Raw genomic sequence first — 21,568 nt, forward strand, 5'->3', positions numbered from 1 at the left:
GAAATTATCTCTTTAGATAGAAGTAATACACTTATGAAAGGGTACACACAAGCTAATGTCTATAACCACAAGAAGAAATCAACTCATTTAATTCCTCTTTAATTTTTTCTTTGATTATTTCTCAGTGTAATCATTTAATAAGATCTTCTGTGTTAATCATAAGCTATTTATGTACGCTGCTTTATTGGTATGAAAAATTTTTTATAAATTCATAAATTGATGTAATATCTACACTTAAGAATCTCAGCAAGGTAAATTACCTATTCACTAATAAGCTAAACGGAAAGCATTGTCCTCAAATTTTTCTTTACAATGAACAGATTTTTTAAATTAATTGCCAAGACACATGTAGTGCATATGTAGATAAGTGTTAAAAATAAAGAGTCTAGAGATTGTAACATTATATATAATATGCAACAGAGAAAATTTAAACAGGTTAATTTTGAAAATATAAATTAGTTGTCTCATGATTATCCTCACTGCTTTTAAAATTACATTCCTGAAAAATACTACATTTATTTATTTTCAATATGTCAAACATATTTTTGATTTTTAGTGAATATTTACAACTACTAAGTAAATATGCATTTTAAGTTCATTGCCAAGATTGAAGGATATGTATAAATGTGTGTACTGTAACCTGGGTCCAACTAACCTAGTTATGTTACTGTTCGCTGGTCATATTGATGAGATTATAGTTAGGCAGTCTGGATACCCTTTTCAGCAGAATTTCGGATGTAGGCTGTATTGTAGAATGTTAGAGCTGCTAGTAGAGGAGTTGGGTCATTCAGCTCAACCTCTTCATTTTACGGATGAGGCCTGGAGAGGCTGCAGCTTGTCTGCTCAGATTGCTAATTAATTCAAGAACTCAGACTAAGATCTTAAAATTCACTTACACCTTATGTGTTGGCTGTCTTTCTCCATTCTTCCGTTGCCACCCGTCCCTCTCCCTCTTGTCTCTGTTGCTTCAGGAATATTCCTTGCTACCCTTGCTGGGGGTGTTGAGAGTAGCCAAGGAAATCAGGGCAGTTTAGCCTGACCAGATCTCTATGCAAAGTCATCTCTGTGTGAAGTCATCTCCCTGTAAGGAGTTCTTTCTCCTCGGCAGCTGGCAGCTCTCTCCAGTAATCTACAGGGAAGGGCCAGTGCCCTGCCTGCCTCATCACAAGGTGGTTCTGTCCCCTTCCCTAGAACTTCCATCCAGTCGTCCCATATTAGACACCCACTAAGGAAACAGCGAAGGTTTACACAGGCCTTTTGTTGTGGGTAAAGTAGATGTCAAATAGGAAGATGAGTTTTAACTAATGAGCCCTTTCCCTCCTATCATACAACGTGGGCAAGGGATAACCTTCAAGGTCTTCAGTCTTGGTATGAGGATGTCCTTCTGTATCTTGCTCTTCCTTCCACATCTCTCGAGTCTTCCTCCTCAAGGCCCCTTCAGTTTTTGGTGTACCTACTTACCTTCTTGGGAAATTACATTCCTCCACTCAAAAGAAGTTTGAGCCCTGGATCCCTTCTTGTGTTAAGATTTGGCGAGATGCTGGTGGAGGCTTTTCTCTGCTGAATCTTTGACTGCTTTGAAAGAGGAAGGGTCAGGCTCTGGTTCTGGGAGTGGGATCAAGTCATTAAGAGTTCTGATTTTAGTTGATTCTCTTCACAGAAGAGAGCTGCATCCTAATTTCTAGCAAATAGAGATCATCATAGAAAATAGTAATTTGCTTTCAAAGATGACACAATCTAGCTTCACATGAGAAAAGCATGTCTTTCTTAACATCATTTTGACCCTTTTCCTTAGGAAATAATACCAGCATTATTGTACCAAGGAGTTTTTGTAAAAATTTCATGAATTTGCTTAAATTATAAGATTTTCACCCCTTCCCCTTACATTAGCCAAGAATGAGTTTGAGCCATTCTAGAAAACAGGCATCTACTCAAAATAAGTACTTTCTGATATCCAAACGTCTTCCTCAATAGAAGGGGAGGTGGGGGATGCCTTTTTCCCTACTTCCAACACGTACCTCAACAGTTACTTGGAGGGAGGTTACTCTAACTCTCAGATCCATAAATTACATACAGGTTATTTTTTACTTGCCACGGGCCACACATATGCTAGGTGCTGCAGATACAGTATTGGAGGAGTTATACATAGTTCTCACTAGAGATTGTATCCTTTGAGAGAACCCTATACTTAAACAAGAAATTCAGATTTAGTGTGATAACTATTTTGATAGGAGAAGAGGAACTCCTCTTACGGTGTATCTTTTCTGCTGTATATCTTCAACATCTTTTCTATTGCATCTTCTTTTCCTTCAGCCTGCAAATATATTTTAGTTACTTTTTTAAAAAATGACTTCCCTTGATACTTTGTCCCCTCAAAATGTGTCCTTTCATGAACTTCAGAAGGGAAGAAAGAGTGGTTTATAATAGACTTCTGATCATCCACCCATCTCTAAACTCATTGTGATGTGACTCACCTTCCTATTGAAATTACTCTTAAAAGTCACCAAAATTCAGTCCTCATTTTCTCATTCCTTGTCTTATTTGATTCTATGTTATACTGAACCATCCCTCTTCCTCCTCATTCACTTTGTCATTCTTTCTTCCATTGACTTCATCGACAACAGTGTATTCAGTTTTCTCTGGTGCTTTTGCTCCTCCTCATTCCCATAAATAGATTATTCCCCAAGGATTTGTCTTTGGCAGTCTCCTCTCTTTTGCAGATCTCATTTCTTCAGCTGCAACTTTGGTGCCTAGGATTCTCAAATGAAAAACTTTGTGATATGTGAATACAGGATTGCTTTATTATTATTATTACTATTTTATAAATTTATTTTTAAAAATTTTTGGCTGAGTTGGGTCTTCGTTGCTGCGCACGGGCTTTCTCTAGTTGTGGTGAGTGGGGACTACTCTTCATTGCGGTGCGCATGCTTCTCATTGCAGTGGCTTCTCTTGTTGCAGAGCATGAGCTCTAGGCACGCAGGCTTCAGTAGTTGTGGCATGTGGGCTCAGTAGTTGTGGCTCACGGGCTCTAGAGCGCAGGCTCAGTAGTTGTAGCGCACGGGCTTAGTTGCTCCGTGGCATGTGGGATCTTCCCGGACCAGGGCTCGAATCCATGTCCCCTGCATTGGCAGGCAGATTCTTAACCACTGCGCCACCAGGGAAGTCCCAGGATTGCTTTATTATTAAGTATTGTTCCCCTATGCTGACTTCTCTCCTGAACTCTAACATCACATTTCTTAATGTTTGCCTAAGTCCTTTCTTCTCTATTCTTACTGCTGCTAATTTCATTTGGATTCGCCTTAACTTCCCCTACTATTCTGAAGGCCACTGAGATTTTCCTCTTAATTCACTTTTTCCTCTAAATCCGTTTTACACACTGCTTCCAGACCGCTCTTGAACAAAGTCCATATGTCTTGCCCTGGTATTCAAGGCCTTTCATGATCTGACCTCAGCCTACTTTTTCAGCTTATTCCCTTTCACTTTATTCCCCATGTATCTCCCTGTGCTTCAGTCTGTACATAATATCTGTCTGTTAATATATCCGAAGGTGGTAATGTGTTCTTTTGTGTGCCAAAGACATATTATTGGTGGCCTATGTGCTTCGGAGATATTAACATCTTCAAATAAGGCCATTGTTGTATAATAACGTGATAAAGGTAGAACATTGTTTCTACCTTTTAGAAACCAATCATCCAATAATGGCCATAGAGTGATTTCTTTTTTTCCAGAAGCATTTTAAAATGCACAAAGATAGATACTAAGGTATTGTAAAGGGGAAAAGCTAGCATTTTGACAGTGCTCTGGAAATTTCCACAGTTAAGTCCTTTGTCATTTATCTTAGATTTTTATTTCTGTCCTGTGAAATACTTTTTTCTTTTCATTTAACTGACCATTATGTTTAATTTCAGGCTCTTGATGGTTTTTTTTTAGCAATCATGACAGATGGAAGCATAATATATGTGTCTGAGAGTGTAACTTCATTACTTGAACATTTACCAGTAAGTATAAAAATCCTGTGATCTTCTTCTTATTTAATGCCTACTCTAAACGTTCTAAAGCACTAAGAAGTGGACCCCTCAGAGCAGTGCTGAACAATGGTTGGAGCGGGGATGAGACCTCTGAATATGTCTCTTGTTTTAGCATGGCTGTATTTTCTCAGGTCAGTCGTAACTCTAATCTATAGTGACTAAATATTCAACTACCACTTTATCTAACCTCTATTCTTCCTGCCCTCTTTATTCTAATGCTGAATTTTCAGTATTAACTTTTTAATCAGCGTGGTGAAGACGTTGCTTAATCACTGAAATTATCTTGAGAATAACTAAGTTTCTACTGAGATATTTGTTGCAGCTAAATAATAATTTTCTCAAAAGAATGACTTATAAGAACATACTGAAAATAATAGATACAGAACTTTTGTGCTCTGTGGCTTGAGTTGATAACATTTTAATGGCCATATTCAATTTGTTATTAATATGATCAAAAGGGTAGATAATTCGAAAAGAATTATAATTTTGATTAGAATGGTGAATACCTGAATTATGTATTTGCTGTTTAACTTAACATATATTTATTGAACATCTGCTCTGCCAGGTACTATGCTAGGTGCTCTGCTACAATTGACAGTTCTTATGAATTTGAAGTTTTTATTGAATATGTAATGTTCTTATCTAAGATGGTGTTACCCAGAAGCTGGGTTCGCCTCTTGGTGGGTGCCAAGCCAATAGACCCAACCAAGCCAAAGATTGGGAGAAGGAAGGATTTATCATAACTCGCAGCAAGTAAGGAGAACACATTGGCGGGGGAGGGGCGCGGATCTTTCCCAAAGCAGAGTCTCCCCAGACAGCAAAATTGGGGAAGTTTTCAGCTAAGGGCACATGCATATTCATGAAGGGGCTTTAGCAGAGGAGAATTCAGCATAGAAGTGGGGCAAAGGTTGACAAGAGTCCCAGCTTTACTTGACTGAAGTCAGAAAAGGTCAGCATCATCATTATATCCTCCACTTGGGGTGGGGGGCCTTGGTTCCTACAGAACTCAGATGTATTATTATGTATATCCTTTGAGAAGGAACTAGGACTCTGGTTTATCCCTGCACTATTGTTTGCCTGCCTTTTCTCTCTCCCTGCATTCCTTTGTTCCCTTCAGATCATTAAATACTGAGATCAGGGCAAGCATTGTGGCCAGGCTGAGATTACAAAATGGCTTCTCTTATGTCAAGAAAGCCATTCCTGGTTCTCTTTCTCCAGGGACCCCCTAACTTATCTGCTTACAGTGGGGCTTGTGGTGTAAATATTTTGAAGTTACTTATAAATTACTCTTAAAATGCCCATCTCTTGAAAATGTATAACAGTACAAAGTCAACTGTTCTATAAGGATCTCTTTCAAGAGATGTTGAAAAGCAGTATCTCCTTCCCTCTGATTACTCTGCTACTTTGTACTTTGTAAAGAGAATGGACTCTATACTTAAAAGGTCAGATTCGAAAAGGGTACTTTGTTTCTGAAAGCCAGGCAGTAAGTAATTTGCTAATTTCTTTGGGTCACGCAGAAAATGACTTGGCTTTACTGCTTCTCTAGGGGCTTTCTTTACAAGTAAGCTCAAACAATAGGTGATCAGCCCAACATCTAAAAATTGTTTGGGAATAAACAGTGAGATTATAGCAACATGTAAGTAAACTACTATGGGCAGAGAAAAGGACAGAATTTTCTGGAGGACTCTTTTTTAAAAAATATTTACGTAGTGAAAAAAGCCAGGGAAAGAAATCCTCGATAGGATTAAGATATGACTAAGATAAGATTGACTAGTGGACTCTAATAAATAAAACAAAAGAATGTATATAACAAAACAGAAGCAGGCTCACAGATAAAGAAAACAAACTGGTGGTTACCAGTGGCGAGAAAGATGGGGGGAGGGGCGAGATAAGGGTATGGGGTTACCCCTACTACGTATAAAATAGATCAGCAACAAGAATATATTGTACAGCACGGAAATATAGCCATTATTTTGTAATAACTTTAAAGTGTAAATAACTTTTGTAATAACCTTGTAAAAACTTTTGTAGTAACTTTGGAGTGTAATCTATAAAAAAAATTGGATCACTATATTGTGCACCTGAAACTAATAATACTATAAATCAACTATACTTCAATTAAAAAAAATAAGGTTAAGTAACTTGAATAAAGGTATAATTATATGCTTTTAAACCACAGACATTTTTTATTGGATTTTCTTTCGGTTATGTATTTATAGAAACTATATAATCTTTAATTTAGTCATAGTCAGGGTATAATTTGCAATGTGGTCAGACTTTTTAAAAGCCTGCTTCTTGGGCATTTTCCCTGGACTTCATTGAGAATTAGATTCCTTTTCTCTGTGTTCTCACGTTACCTTATATGTACTGCCACCCTGACACTTAACAACGAATTGTAATTTTCTGTTTATTTTGATAATAATGGTAGATGTAAGCTTCCTAAGTGCAGGGACTTCATCTCTGTATCCACATGTGCTGGCTGATTTCTCAGAGAGGCACTTAGGAATTATTGATTGAGTATAAGAAACTGAGTAGATTATTTGATGAAGATGTTTGAAAAACTTCTTCCTAATGGCACACTGGTGTTGGATCTTTAGTGAGGGAATATTTAATTGCATTTTGAAATAACAACATGTCTACCACAGATCTAGTTGGGATCCAAGTGTTTGATCATTAACATTCTCCCCTCAGTGAGAAACCTCGTCACCATTCCCTCCTGGATTTTTTTTTTTAAACTTTTAATTTTAGAACTATTTGTAGATTTATAGAAAAATCGAGAAGATAGTACAGAGAGTTCCCATAGGTCCCCTACCCAGTTTTCTCTGTTGGTAACATCTTCTGGATCTTTCTGATTGTCGTGCCAGCCAAAGCGTGTAGCAGGTGAACGTGTGGGCAGAGGAGGTCGCTGCTGATCCAGCAGACCCGTTTCGTTCCGTGCGGAGTTCATAGTAGCCTTTATTAAAACAGTTTTGTTTTTTTTTTTACCGCTCTCCAGTTACAGTGGATACTTTCCTTCGCATCACTGACAATGTTGTATGTTATTTGAAGGTTTGAAAACAAAAACACAAGTGTGTTTTGAGAAAATGAAGTAATACTTGTTTAGGATCAAACACAGTAAGGAAAAAAGTATGTGATTTTCTGTTTTGGCTTGCCATTAATAATTAAACTGTAACAGATGCTAAACAAAAGGTTTAAAACAATGGTGTGCCTTTCTTTGTATTTGAACATGCATACCTTTTGGTCTAAAATAGAATTTTGGCTCTTGCCCAGAGGGGGAGAAACATTAGCAAATCTCTAAATATAGGCTTTAGTGTTTATAATTCAGTTCTGTTGAGAAATTAAAATTTGCCATCTTAATCAGTGGTCAATGTGACTTAACATTTTTTAATTTAAATTTGACTGTAAAATTGCAAGACTGATTCTAGAGATCCTGCAAAAAATTTTTTCTTAACTTTGTCATGTCATACTTATGAAATTAATTTAGGTACATTTTAACCTATTTGTGGCTAATAATCAGGAACGGAAATTTATGAATTTTTTTTTTTTTCCTGGTGTGGCTTTCTACAACAAAATTATGGGGTCATACCACCTCCTTGCTGGAAGGGATTTTAGACATCCTTAGCCCAGCCCCTTTATGTTTGTTAGAAGCATACATGAAACCCAGAGAAATTGGACTTAATTGTACAATTTAGTGGAAGTGCCAAGACATAAAGTTGGGTCTCTTTACCAGGAACTTAAAATTTGTAAAATTTTACAATTTAAGATTGTTTTCCTCATACTTGCTTAAATGTGTTCCTGAGAAGAGAGTATATTAAATTTGTTACCATGTAATATAGGGAGGAAGATTCACCATGTTACAGCCTAACAGAGTCCAGGACTAAAAGTGCCACTATTAAGATACTGTATGAGCATTTCATTTTCTACTCTTCTTAACTTGGTAATTTTGAACTATAAACACAAGAATGTGCTAAGAAAGTCAGTAACATCTTTGGTGTAAATGCAGTATGCAGAAATAACAATTTAGAATTTTTTTCAATAGTTATATGATTATTGGCGAATTAATATTTTTAATAAGAAAACAAATATTTGAAATAAGCAAATAAAGCTTATTTGATAGGACCAGAATCTCTGTTCCTTATGCCTGTGCATAAGGAACATAGTTGTTTAAAAATATGTTATATCCAACATATACCTGACATTTTTTTGGAGGAGCTTTCAGTCCCTTTTGAGCAGCTACTCTCTATAGCAGTTATTTGTCAGTTTTCTCACTGAGGAAAAGATAATTGATGATAGTTAATAATGTCCACTGAATGGTTGCATTGACCTAATGTAAAGAAAACAGCCTGTTGATTTATATCATATGGCAATCAGCAGGATTTACATTTCTTCTTCATGAAAATAATTGAGGGAGACAGAAGGATCCAGATAGCTGTCACTTCCTTCTCTTTCCTTTGAATTGTGCTTGGGAACTGAGTGGATGGTATGGCAACATCAAGTATGGTCAACTTCATTTTGAGATTGGAAGTGTAATGGTTAATGGAAAATCACACATCAGTTAGTTGCCTGCTAAGTCTGATACTTCAGTTTATCAAGTGTCTGGGGAAGCAGAATGGTGAAGTAGTGCTTGTGATTATACCACTCTGTATACTAGATAGTCATATTATTTTCTCTATGCATATGAGACAGCCTATAGATTTATAGATAAAAAAGCAAGGGTAACAAAGGTCAGATCATAATTTACTGAAATAGTGGAAGAAATGTCAGTAAAAGTAAATAATTGTAGGAAACTGTAATCATCTCCAAAATGAGTTTTAGTTCTACAAATAGGTATCTTATTTTTCTATCAAGACTATTTTTTACACTAATGTCAATGCCTATATTTTAATACTTTATGAATAAAAGGCAATTTTTTAGCCTTTTTTGTTGTTCATGCCTTAATTTTTTGTTTATTCCTTCTGTTCTAGAGACTTTTCAGACATTCAGAAAAATTCCTTGTTAAAATGCAGATATATTTTTGGTGTGGTTACCCCTTAAGGCTTATCAAGTAACTCCTTAATTCAAAATAATTTACTGCACTAATAACCGTTATGTGCAAAGCTCAGTGTTATTGTGTCTTGATTTGAAGGATAGGAGATAAAGGTGTAAGAAATAGGGCCCTTTAATTCACCCACAGAGCGGTAGGACATAGAGATTAAAATATAATTAAATATTTTTGATGGGAAATGAAGGATATGAGTAGTAATTACTAAAGGAACTTTATTATTTTTACTGTGGATTATGCAGTTAAGGGACATATTTTTGAAGGAAATAATTTGAACTGGTCTTTGCAAGATGGAAGTGTACAAACATGTGGTGAGAGAGGGGAAAGATACTCCACTTCATGAGGTGGACCTTGAAGGCTAGAGAAGATACAGAAGGAAGAGTGTAAATGTATGGCTTGTACAAGAGTGGTAAACACCCCTTTTCCCACCTCTTACCATCCCCAGTGGCTGTTTTTTGTTACTGTTTGAAGTTTTTTTTGTTTTGTTTTTAACAATCTTTACAGTGTTTGAAATACAAACAGAAGTGAAATTTCTTAGTGGAACCCTTAGCCCGCTTTCACAACTCCTTTTCACTTCCCTTGCCCTCCATGCCTACCTCCGTAGTCTTCGAGATACCACTTCAGTAACCCCAGGATTCCACAGGGCAGTTTGAAAATGTAGAGAAGCAGGGTAGACTGCATGGGATTTGGCAGGAAATGTGAAGTCACTAAAGTTTTGTTGTCGATGGTTCTTACGGACGGGCACTGTCCTATTCACTTTTGATTCCACAGCCATGGCGCATTGTAGGCCACCTGATGCTTGTCAAATTACTGTTGATTAAAGCCGTATTTTAGCAAGGATTATAATGCTCAACACATAACTTGCCTTTTTTGGGGGAAGAGGGTGGTTATCTTAAAGCATGGCTTTTTGACAGTGGGATACAGGATAGATGGCTGGAAAAGATGAAATAAAAAAGAAAGGACACATTGGACAACTGAAATGACACCAAAGTCAAGTCTCCTCTTCATGTAGCCTGTGGCCACTCCTGTTGTCCTTTATTGTAATGTACACCACCGTAACGTACCAAGAGTTTGGGATGTATGGTAAGGCTACATCTGGTAGCCTAAGATCCTTCTAATCAACTTTCTTAGTCCTGTTATACTTTACATGTTCAAATTTGAAACTCACCTTAGCAAATAACTTATCAGACTTTCAAAGGTCATATTGATCATGAATCTGATGACACTAGTCTCAGAGGCAATGAGGTCATGTTAACCTCTTTCACCTTCTCAGTCTTGTTTTTTGAGTTGTGCTCTGTAACGTGACATTTGTCAGTTTTTACAGATAATTAAACATTAGCCATATGCTCATCTGATGTTTTAAGAGTGATTATGTACTTTTAAAATAAATGTCTCTTGAATCACTATAATTACTTAATTTTTAAAAATTTCTTTTTCAGTCAGATCTTGTGGATCAAAGTATATTTAATTTTATCCCAGAGGGGGAACATTCAGAAGTTTATAAAATACTCTCTACGCATCTGCTGGAAAGTGATTCATTAACCCCTGAATATTTAAAATGTAAGTAGTAGTTCTTAAGCAAAAAGTTAAACAGATTTGGTTGCGTTATCCTTTACTTCTGTAATTTTGTGACAAACCCAGGTATGTTTAACCAAATTAACACATGGCATCGTTCCAAACGCCCTATTAGATCCTTTTTAAATATTAACATATGATGGAATTATGACCATATTAGAAGTCTGAACTCTTCCAGAATACATTGAAATCTCATCTTTTTGTTATAATATGCCATAAAACTGTAGTTTACATAAAAATGGAACTTGCAGTATATTCTTCTTAATTTTTATATAAAATCTTACTGTGTTTAATGAGAGAAAATGAAACATTCTCATTTTCACCATCACTAACCAATTGAACACTGAAACTATGGGGCAAGACTTCTATATTTAAAAAAATTATTTAATAAAGGAAATTGTTTGCTTTATTAATTAAACAGAATTAAACAGTAATTTATTGGCTATGTCTAGTGTGCCAGACATTTGTGCGCTATATCATAAAAGTGCCAAGAATAGGGAAAAATAGTCCCTGCCTTTAATAAGTATAAAATACCATGGTATAATCTGACTTTTCTTCTAGATTCACTGGACAAATTAATTTGACCAGAATACCTCATTTTCTTGCATAAATTATCCTGTGTAAAATCTGAAATCATTACAGCACTACATTTGGCCATTAGTGATTAGATGTCTTCTACTTTTTCCATGATTTTTAAGTTTTGACTTTTCCGGTAATACTGACATTAATCATTTTAAAGGTTCTTTATATTTTGAATCTTCAAATTCTGTAGAACACTAACCATTCAAGAATTGAGATACACATACACACACAGACACACACACACACACACGTGTAAATATGTGTGAACATACATCTTTGATAAGATAGCCTGTCAGAAGGAGTTGAGAAGAAGAAAAACTGGAGACCAGGCGAATCCATTTGAAGCCTATTTATAATTGTTTAAAAATCAAGTTCCTATGACATTGACCAAAGGACTAGTCTTTCACCTAGGAGAAAGATTTGGGTTGGATATAATGATGTAGAGGCCAGTTATAGGCCTGTAAACGGTATTTGAAGCCATGGATTGAATGACGTTGCTTGAGGTAAATATATAGAATAAGGAGAGAAAAATTAGAAAGATGGAACCCTGGGCCATGGCGAGAGGTGGACAGAAGAGGAGTCTGCTTTAGAGACCTTCACAAGGGCAACATTGTCTGGAGAACTGGACGAAAGCCTTTGGCAGAAATACAGACCTTAGGCTTCTGTATCAGGCAAGAATACTCTTTTTTTTTTAATTAATTAATTAATTTGTTTATTTATTTTTGGCTGCGTTGGGTCTTCGTTGCTGCTCACGGGCTTCCTCTAGTTGTGGTGAGCGGGGGGGCTACCCTTCATTGCGGTGTGCGGGCTTCTCATCGCGGTGGCTTCTCTTGTTGCGGAACACGGGCTCAGTAGTTGTGGCACGTGAGCTCAGTAGTTGTGGCTTGCGGACACTAGAGCAGAGGCTCAGTAGTTGTGGTGCACGGGCTTAGTTGCTCCGAGACATGTGGGATCTTCCCGGACCAGGGCTCGAACCCGTGTCCCCTGCATTGGCAGGCGGATTCTTAACCACTGTGCCACCAGGGAAGTCCCCAAAAATACTTTTTAATAGAGAAAAGCCTTAATTAAATGACTTGCAGACCTCCTGCTTAAAGAACTGATATACAAAAAAAGTTATTTCTTTTTTTGTATATGAAAAGGATGTTTCATGTCAAAGGAGTAAACGAGATGTAGAACAGAGGGTAAATTGCTTGGAAAATTCAGGATTCTGTAAATATGCCATTTGGGTCATAATGAAGGTGAGGTAGTACAGGTGATGTGATCTTGTGTCTAGAGAAGGAAACAGGGCCTAATGTTTCATCCTAAACAGTTTGGTTTTTATTTTTTAACGTAGTGAGAAGCCAGTGCAAGGGGATTTGGGTGGTTTTGTGGTCTGAAAAGGAAATCTCTCAGGTGGAAAATTTTGAAAAATAACAAGAGTGGAGATTAAAAGGATAGCAGTAGAAGTAAGGATGGAGAGGAAAGCATGCATTCGATTGTTGAGTGCATAAACTCAGTAGGACTTGATGTTAGGCACAGGTGTCCAAACAGCTAGGGATCGTCAGTGGGGAAGGTTTTAGGAAGAGTGTAGTTAGAGTTTGAACCTGTTGAGTTTGATGATAAACCCATTCATGATAATAACAGAAGAGTATGTGTTTGATGCTGTGAGTGAAGAGAGGTGTTATTACTCCTTGAGTGCTGAAATAATAATAATGAAAGTGATGTTAGTCTTAGAGTAACAGGCAAGGGTGAATCTGAGTGGGAAGAGTGTGGAGGCATGGGGAATCCATTTTTGCAGTTACCTAGATGCAGGGTAATTTACATCTGTACCAAGTTGGTGGTACTGGATGCTCATTTGGAAAAAATGACTCATGAGAGCTTCCTTGGTGAAATGAACAGCACATCCTGTGACAGATTAGTTTGGGAACTGGTGATAGGACGAGAAGAGACCAAATTGATATGATTTCTAACTAAGGAGATAAGCATACATACATAGGACGAAGGTGAAGGACAGCTGGCTTAGGAAGAAAGGGGGATAAATTCACTTTCAAATATTTTGAGTTTCATTTACTGATGGGACAATCAGGTAGAGATGTTCTGAAATCAAATAGTGATATGAGACTTGGTCTTATATAAAATGTTAGAGTTGGGGAGAGAGATTTAGGAGTAAATAAGTTTGTCAATGCTGGTAAGTTTGTAAAGGATAATAGATTACAATCAAAAGAACTTTTGTGATGCCCATAGTTTGAAGACTGATTAGCAGAAGAGGTAGAAATAGTCAGTAAGGTAGGAAGGTAAGTTTCATACTATGGGAATGAAAATATGTGAATTTTAAGAAGAGGTAGAAACAATGAGGAAAGACCATTGAGCTTAATACAGACGTGGGTGATTTTTAGAAGAGCAGTTTCTATAGAGGTGTGAGGGCAAAAGCCACAATGCATAAAGTTAAGGGAGGTGAACATATGGAAACTAGAGCACATAATGAAAAGGAAGGAGATCTGTGTTACTAAAAAGAGTAGCATGAAAAACTCTTTATATGTTTGAGATGGAAAGACCTGAACAAATTTAAAAGTAGAAAGTAAGGACCCAAAAAAGAACATGTGTGGATGTTAAAGGAATAAATACCGTGGTGTGGCCCTGGTCCTAGAGAAGGAAGAGAGGAAAGACTGTTCAAGGTAGAGATAGAAGTATTAGCTTTGGAATAGGAAGCAAAACCTTTCTTTGAAATTAGAGTGAAGAATGAGAAGGAAGGACAAATAAAAATGGAGGAACATGGAGTGGCTTGTATCAGAAGATCTGTTTTCTTTATTAAGGACAAGGTGAGATCATCTAAAGAAACTCTGCTTTTATGGACTAAACAAAATGTCATTGAGGACCTCTGTTGGAGGAAATAATGATTGTAGACTTATACAACTGTTACAATCTTACTTTGTGTGATATATCATTCATTATGATAAATCACAAATATGTCTTATTTTTTCTCTTATTTCAGCAAAAAATCAGTTAGAATTTTGTTGTCATATGCTTCGAGGAACAATAGACCCAAAGGAGCCATCTACTTATGAATATGTGAAATTTATAGGAAATTTCAAATCTTTAAACAGTGGTAAGTTAAAATGCTTCTTTTGCAATGTAATTTCACTTGGTATTCTTTTAAGCTCTTAAGGACAGATGTTTGAATATCAGTAAAAACTAGATTTTACTGGAGTAACTGTTGATACTTATTTCCTTATTGTTTTAGTATCCACTTCAGCACACAATGGTTTTGAAGGAACAATACAACGCACACACAGGCCTTCTTATGAAGATAGAGTTTGTTTTGTAGCTACTGTCAGATTAGCTACACCTCAGTTCATCAAGGTATGTTTCTAATTTTATTTCGCAAAGGGGTTTCACTTTATATTATGAGAAATGCCTGTGTAATTTTTTTGTTGTTTCCAGATACTTCCTGTACGCATTGAAGTGGTAGTGGCCATGAGACATTAAATATACAGGATCATGATATTTTTGAAGCAAATAATGAGTTACCAAGGCACTCATTAAATTATATAACTAATTTTTAAATGTATACCCTTTGTAGTTAACCGGTGGTTATGTATCACCATTGTCCTGCTTTTGTGCAAAATTTTAAGATGCTTTTTTTGTATGGTTCACAACTACATTAAAGGGGAAAAGCCAAAAATCTAGGTAGATTTAAAAGATTGGTTTTGAAATTTTCTTTTGAAATACACAAGTGGCTTTTTACTGCCTTTCATGTACCTTTTCAGTTTTGAAATTCAGATAAATAATTTATTTTTATATCCTGGGCCCAGGAAGCAGATGATTAGTAGGGAAGTGGGAAAATCAAAGACTTCAGTCACTGGAAAGTGGCTGGAAATAAGCCAGGCTAAGATTTTAAATTTAGGGAAACACCATATTATAGGACAGAGTACTGAATTAGCAGTTAGAGGATCTTGAACCAGTCTCGCTCTGCTTGTTTTGATCTTAATAGCAGTGGCTAAAATGTTTATTGAGTGCTTACCACATGCTGTATACTTTACATGCGTTATCTCATTTAATTCTTAAAAATGCTGGTATGATCACCATTTTATATATAAGGAAACTGTGGCCTTAGGGAAGTTAAGTTACTTGCCCAAAGTCACAGCTATTAAGCAGTAGAACTGAGATTGATTCTAATTCTTTTTCTCTCAAAGCCCAAACTCTTAATCACTGCACTGTGCTACAGAAGGTTATTCAAGGACACAGAGGCAGGTTGGAATACATTGTTGAGTATGACTAGAGTCTAGGGTTACTGTGTGTGGAGGAGCGGTTACGGATGGTGAGAGATGATGTTAGAAAAGTAAGCAGATGCCGGCAATGATATGTGCTTCTTTCTTTGTTGTTTGTTTCTCCTTGCTGAAGAGTGTAGATTTTATCCTGATGGAATGAGCAACCATTAAGGTTTTTAAGCAGGGAAGTTATACAATCATATTTGAGTATTTATAAGGTAATTGTGGCCAGAATAGAAGATGAGTTGAAGGACAGGGAGACTTGTTTGGGGAGACACTTTGGCAATAGTGTGAGCCAATGATGGCAAGGGTCTAGAGTCTAAACTACGACCCTGAAGATGGATGGGCTCGAACAGATTTCTTAAAAACTTAGAAGGTGAAATTGAAAGGATTTAGTAGTGGCCATTTAGATGGTGAATGGTGAAAATGAGTGTATTGTGACTATCAGATTTCTAGACTTAATGGCGTAACACAGGTATGCCTCTGTTAATGAGATGGAACATTGTGTAACTGGGTATGAGGAGTAAAGCAGTTAGTTTATTTTAGGACACGTTGAGTTTGTGATGTGCAGGAACATCCAGACAGAAATACAGAGCTCTAATTCAGGAGAGAGATCTGAATTCAGAATTAGGGTTTATAGGCATGTGAGTGAGTAGAGAAATGTGTTGAGTGAGAAGTACTCCCCCAGAAGCCTGCATCTATTTATTGCCATATTCCTTGCTACTAGAAAATAAAAATGTATTTAAAAAAATGTTTAGGGAAAAGTTAGCTAAGAATGACTTTTACAGCTAACAATGTTTGGGACTGTGCTAAGGACACAGAAAAGTATTTCTAAATTTTAATTATTAATTTATTTGTAGGAAATGTGCACTGTTGAAGAACCTAATGAAGAGTTTACATCTAGACATAGTTTAGAATGGAAGTTTCTATTTCTAGATCACAGGTAACTCCCATTTTTCAATTCTATAAAAAGATAATAATCATATTATAATTCTTGAAATTAATGGATTTCAAGGACAAACTTTTTCTCATCAGGACGCTCAAACTCATTATCCATTATTTAAAAAATAAAGGTTCCTCCCAAAATTGATTTCTAGTTGAGTATTTTTTGTTATGGAAAAATTCATAATATTGGTTGTTTTATATGTAATTTAGGGCACCACCCATAATAGGATATTTGCCATTTGAAGTTCTGGGAACATCAGGCTATGATTACTATCATGTGGATGACCTAGAAAATTTGGCAAAATGTCACGAGCACTGTAAGTAGATTTTAATATTTCTGGTGATAATTTTTAATCTGTAAGTAACTATCATATTAATAGAAGGTGGTGAAATACCAACTTAGAACCATTTTTCTATTTTTGAAATATATTGGAAATTTTTTCTTTGTATATATAACTAATTCCAATAGGAATCCTAGATCAAGTCTAAATTAAACTTCTTCCTATTTTACATATTTCAGTCTATAGTAGTAAGTACAGTTTTATAATATGGCATCTAATAAACCTTGTTTTGAAGTGTTTAAGCTCTACATCTAGAGTAAGAGAAGTAGATTCGTTTGAAAATTGTAATAGTGTGTCAAAATATTAGAACACTATTTCATAAATTTTGATATCCAGGCCCAGGAGGTAGGGACACATTTATAGAATCTCTTTTAGAAAACTCATAGTGAAAGAGGGAAGAGATACAGGAACATATGTATATGTATAACTGTTTCACTTTGTTATAAAGCAGAAACTAACACACCATTGTAAAGCAATTATACTCCGATAAAGATGTTAAAAAAAAAAAAAAAAAGAAAACTCATAGTGAGTGCTTCATTAATGTTACCTGCCATTGTTATATTAGCAGAAGGAACATTATCGTCGCATTTTTTGCCCTGTTCTAAACAATTTACGTACATTATTCTCTATTATTCATCATCACAGTTGTAGAAAGTAGGTACTATTATTATCTCCACAAGTAAACTGAGACGCAGAAAGGCTAACTAATTTACTTACAAGCCCATAACTCATTGGTGGCAGAGACAGGATTAGAGTCTAGCCCTACCCCTTTACCACGTGCTATTCATTCCTTGTTTCAGAAGTTTGTTTTTAATAGGTTTTATTTGCTTCTCTGATCCTCCTCTCCAAATACTTCCCTTTTGAGTGTCCTCTAAATTAGATATTTAAGATACTTTCATAATTTCTTAGGTTGGTCTCATAAACCTCTCTCTATGAAAATAAAGCATGTTATATAATATCATCAGCTATATGGAAGATTTTCAGAGTAAAGTCACTTCACAAAAGAAACATTCCTCACTTCAAGTGATAATGGGCACTAAGCTCCATGATGTATTAAAAATATCTGACACCTCTATTAGCTAGGTGGGTAGTTTTGGACAAGCAGTTTCAAGTATGTAGAACTTGGTTTCCTCATTAATAGAGCAAGCGATTCCTGTCCAGCATTTCCTAAGGTTTGTTGCATGAATGCCAGTCTATTAAAAATGAATTTTATGGTCAAGGAAAACTAGGTAACAGCTTATAATCAATCCCCATCTTCCCACCACCAGAATCTTGACATATATTAGCATACTCAAGGCTTTGAGAAGACCTATTTAACAAATTTTCACAAGTTAATTTAACCACAAAACCCATTTTTTGCTTAATATCATTAAAAGGCTTCCGAACTTACAATCTACAGAGAATGTTTTGGGAAATACTGTATTGTCAGTTACTTTAAATGATTAAGTTTTTCTGATTTTGGTTAGTTAAGGTTTAGAATTAAATGCCTCAAAGGTGCTGTACTTGTGGGGGCCGGGAGGGTGGGTGGAGCTCAGGTGTGATTACTTATTGCTGTTGCCCTCAGTATGTCTTAGCAGGAGAAAGTCAGTATGTGAATAATTTATTCTTGAGTATTTGGAAATTTGTTGTATGTGAAAAGTATCTAAGATCAGCTGTAAATTGGGCACTGTGGAAGATATGCTAATTGCTATCTCTACAGAATAGCATTTTCTTATAATTGATGTACTATATGTTATTGAAAAGCCAGAAGAAGAACTATAGAGAGAGATATAAATGTGGGTGATACCTTTGGCTAAAAATCTAATAATATGAATCAAAACATATTTCTTTTCTTCTTAGTAATGCAATACGGGAAAGGCAAATCATGTTACTATAGGTTCCTGACCAAAGGACAACAGTGGATTTGGCTTCAAACTCATTATTATATCACTTATCATCAGTGGAATTCAAGGCCAGAGTTCATTGTTTGTACTCACACCGTAGTAAGGTAATAATTCTTTTTACAGAATTTCTGAATATAGAAACATCCATAATGATTCTGGAATGTAATTTTATGTATAACTTATTAATGAAATACAAAGTGATTTTTTCACCATTTTGGATATATATTTCAATTTATTATTACATTTACTTATAGGCATTATATAGAAAGAAATACAGTACAGATATATAGAGATATATAATTCTTTTTTTTTTTTTTTTAATTAATTAATTAATTTATTTATTTTTGGCTGTGTTGGGTCTTCGTTTCTGTGCGAGGGCTTTCTCTAGTTGTGGCAAGCGGGGGCCACTCTTCATCGCGGTGCGCGGGCCTCTCACTATCGCGGCCTCTCTTGTTGCGGAGCATGGGCTCCAGACGCGCAGGCTCAGTAATTGTGGCTCACGGGCCCAGTTGCTCCGTGGCATGTGGGATCTTCCCAGACCAGGGCTCGAACCCGTGTCTCCTGCATTGGCAGGCAGATTCTCAACCACTGTGCCACCAGGGAAGCCCGAGATATATAATTCTTGACATAAATTTTATGGTTTAGAGCAGATGTTGTAACTGTCTTTTATATACCACAGTCAGTCATGTAAAAGGAGAACTGGAGTAGATAAAGCATACTCTTCCTTTATTTAATTCCTCTTAATTTAAGTTCTGTGTGGTTATGGATCATTTACAGTAGCACATAAAACTTTTGAGATATGTAGAAAAATGGAATTTGAATTAAGATATACACTGCATGTATATATGTTTTAGGTTTTTGTGGTGCATAGAAAAAGAGTCTGGAATTTGTGATGAACAAGTAAGACACATAACAAACACTGAATGGGTGCACCTCTGTAGTATTTTAAATGAATGATCAAACAGTGAAATTCTATTTTTTACCATTTGTAGTTACGCAGAAGTTAGGGCTGAAAGACGACGAGAACTTGGCATTGAAGAGTCTCTTCCGGAGACAGCTGCTGACAAAGTATGTTATCCTACAGTTTTTAAAAATTATTTTTATTTCTTCCCAGTGAAAGACAAGACTCAATAATTTACAGGAAAATTGTTTTTCAAATATTTCATTTCCTTACTTGTGACAGGGTTATAACTATACTTTACTATTTATTTTTATATTAAATTTAATATCTTACAACCTTGTGTGCTTCTAAAAAAGATTTGAAGGGCTGCTATTTAGTGATAATTGTATGAGAGACATGTATGATCTCAGATTTAAACTAACATTTGTTACAATGTGCTAGGCTCTGGATTGGTTTTTATATAAATTACAAAATGTCATTTATTTCTCAGACATCCTTATCTGAGTAGGTGATATCCCCACTTTGAAAATATTAAATCTGAGCTTAAAGACTCATGGCTGGCAAGTTACAGTCAGATTTTGAACTCTGGTTTCTCTTTTCATTGTATCAGGTAGGAGTGTAGCATATTAGCTACCTACTGCTGTGTAACAGAACTTAATGATGTAAAATAACACACATATATTATCTGATAGTTTCTGTGAGTCAAGAATCCAGACACAGTTTAGTTGGGCCCTCTGCTTCAGAATTGGTCATGAGGCACAACGTTTCAGCACAGGGTCTCTCACAAGTCTGTAATCAAGGCGTCACTGGGGGCCACAGTCATCTCAAGGTTCAACCTAGGCAGAATCTGTTTCCAAACTCACTTAGTGGTTGTTGGAAGGATTGGGTTCCTAATGGGCAGTTAGACTGAGGGCCTTGGTGCCTTGCTGGCTGATGGCCAGAGGCAACCCTCAGTTCCTTTCCAGGTGACCCTTTCTATCTGAACAAGTACGCAAGAAGATCTAGGGAGAGAAAAATCCAGCAAGATTAGAGTCAGTCTTTTGTAACCTAATCACAGAAGTGATATCCCATCACTTTTGTCTGTTCTGTTCATTAGAAGTAAGTCACTAGATCCAGCCTACAGTAAAGGGGAGGGATTATACAAGGTTATGAATACCTGAAGGTAGGAATCATTATGAGCCATATCAGAAGTTGCCTACAACAAGTATTTTTGACCTGTAGAAAAATAAGTGGAATGAAAAGGTCAAAAATGTATATAAAAAAATGAGTTAAAATAGGCAGCATGCCAGGGGACAGAATGGGAGGATGTCATTCAGTCATTCAACAAACCTTATTAAGTACCTTCCATGCACAGTGAAGAAAACCATCAATGAAACGAAAAGGAAATCTACTGAATGGGAGAAGATATTTGAGGTGATAATCCAATAAGGGGTTAATATCCGAAATATATAGAGAACTCATAGGACTCAGTAACAAAAAAGAAGTCCGATTAAAAAATGGGCAGACAACCTGAATAGACATTTTCCCACCAGACACATGAAAAGATGCTCAACACCTTTCTAATCATCTAATCATCAGGGAAATGCAAATCAAAACCACAGTAAGGTATCACCTCCTACCTGTCAAAATGGCTGTTATCAAAAAGACAACAAACAAAAAGTGTTGGCGAGGATGTGGAGAAAAGAGAGCCCTCATGTGCTGTTGGTGGGATTGTAAGTTGGTGTAGCCACTGTGGAAAACAGTATGGAGGTTCCTCAAAAAATTAAAAATAGGACGACCTATCAGTTTCACTTCTGAGTATTTACCTGGAGAAAACAAAAACAGTCGAAAAGATTTATGCACCCATGTTCATGGCAGGATTATTTACAATAACCAAGATACAGAAGCAACCTAAGTAAAGATGTGGTACATATATACAGTGGAATACTTTGCAGCTGTAAAAAATGAAATCTTGCTATTTGCAGCAATATGGATGGATCTTGAGGGCATTATGCTAAGTGAAATAAGTCAGAGAAAGACAACTGA

The 21,568-nt window shown here is 36.2% G+C and overlaps 1 protein-coding gene across 24 annotated transcripts in view; it reads left to right on the plus strand.

Moving 5' to 3' along the window:
- CLOCK (clock circadian regulator) overlaps window positions 1-21,568 on the plus strand; it is a 130,318-nt gene that overhangs the window by 81,866 nt on the left and 26,884 nt on the right. For all 24 annotated transcript variants that reach the window (XM_082390160.1, XM_082390147.1, XM_082390151.1 and 21 more), the window contains 8 exons: window positions 3,909-3,998; window positions 10,509-10,629; window positions 14,198-14,311; window positions 14,447-14,565; window positions 16,334-16,416; window positions 16,629-16,735; window positions 18,599-18,746; window positions 19,635-19,710. In XM_082390160.1, the coding sequence (XP_082246286.1) occupies window positions 3,909-3,998; window positions 10,509-10,629; window positions 14,198-14,311; window positions 14,447-14,565; window positions 16,334-16,416; window positions 16,629-16,735; window positions 18,599-18,746; window positions 19,635-19,710 (858 nt within the window). The remainder of the gene's footprint in view (window positions 1-3,908; window positions 3,999-10,508; window positions 10,630-14,197; window positions 14,312-14,446; window positions 14,566-16,333; window positions 16,417-16,628; window positions 16,736-18,598; window positions 18,747-19,634; window positions 19,711-21,568) is intronic.

Source organism: Balaenoptera borealis, assembly GCF_965194805.1.
Source record: "Balaenoptera borealis genome assembly, chromosome: 4".
Taxonomy (NCBI): Eukaryota; Metazoa; Chordata; class Mammalia; order Artiodactyla; family Balaenopteridae; genus Balaenoptera; species Balaenoptera borealis.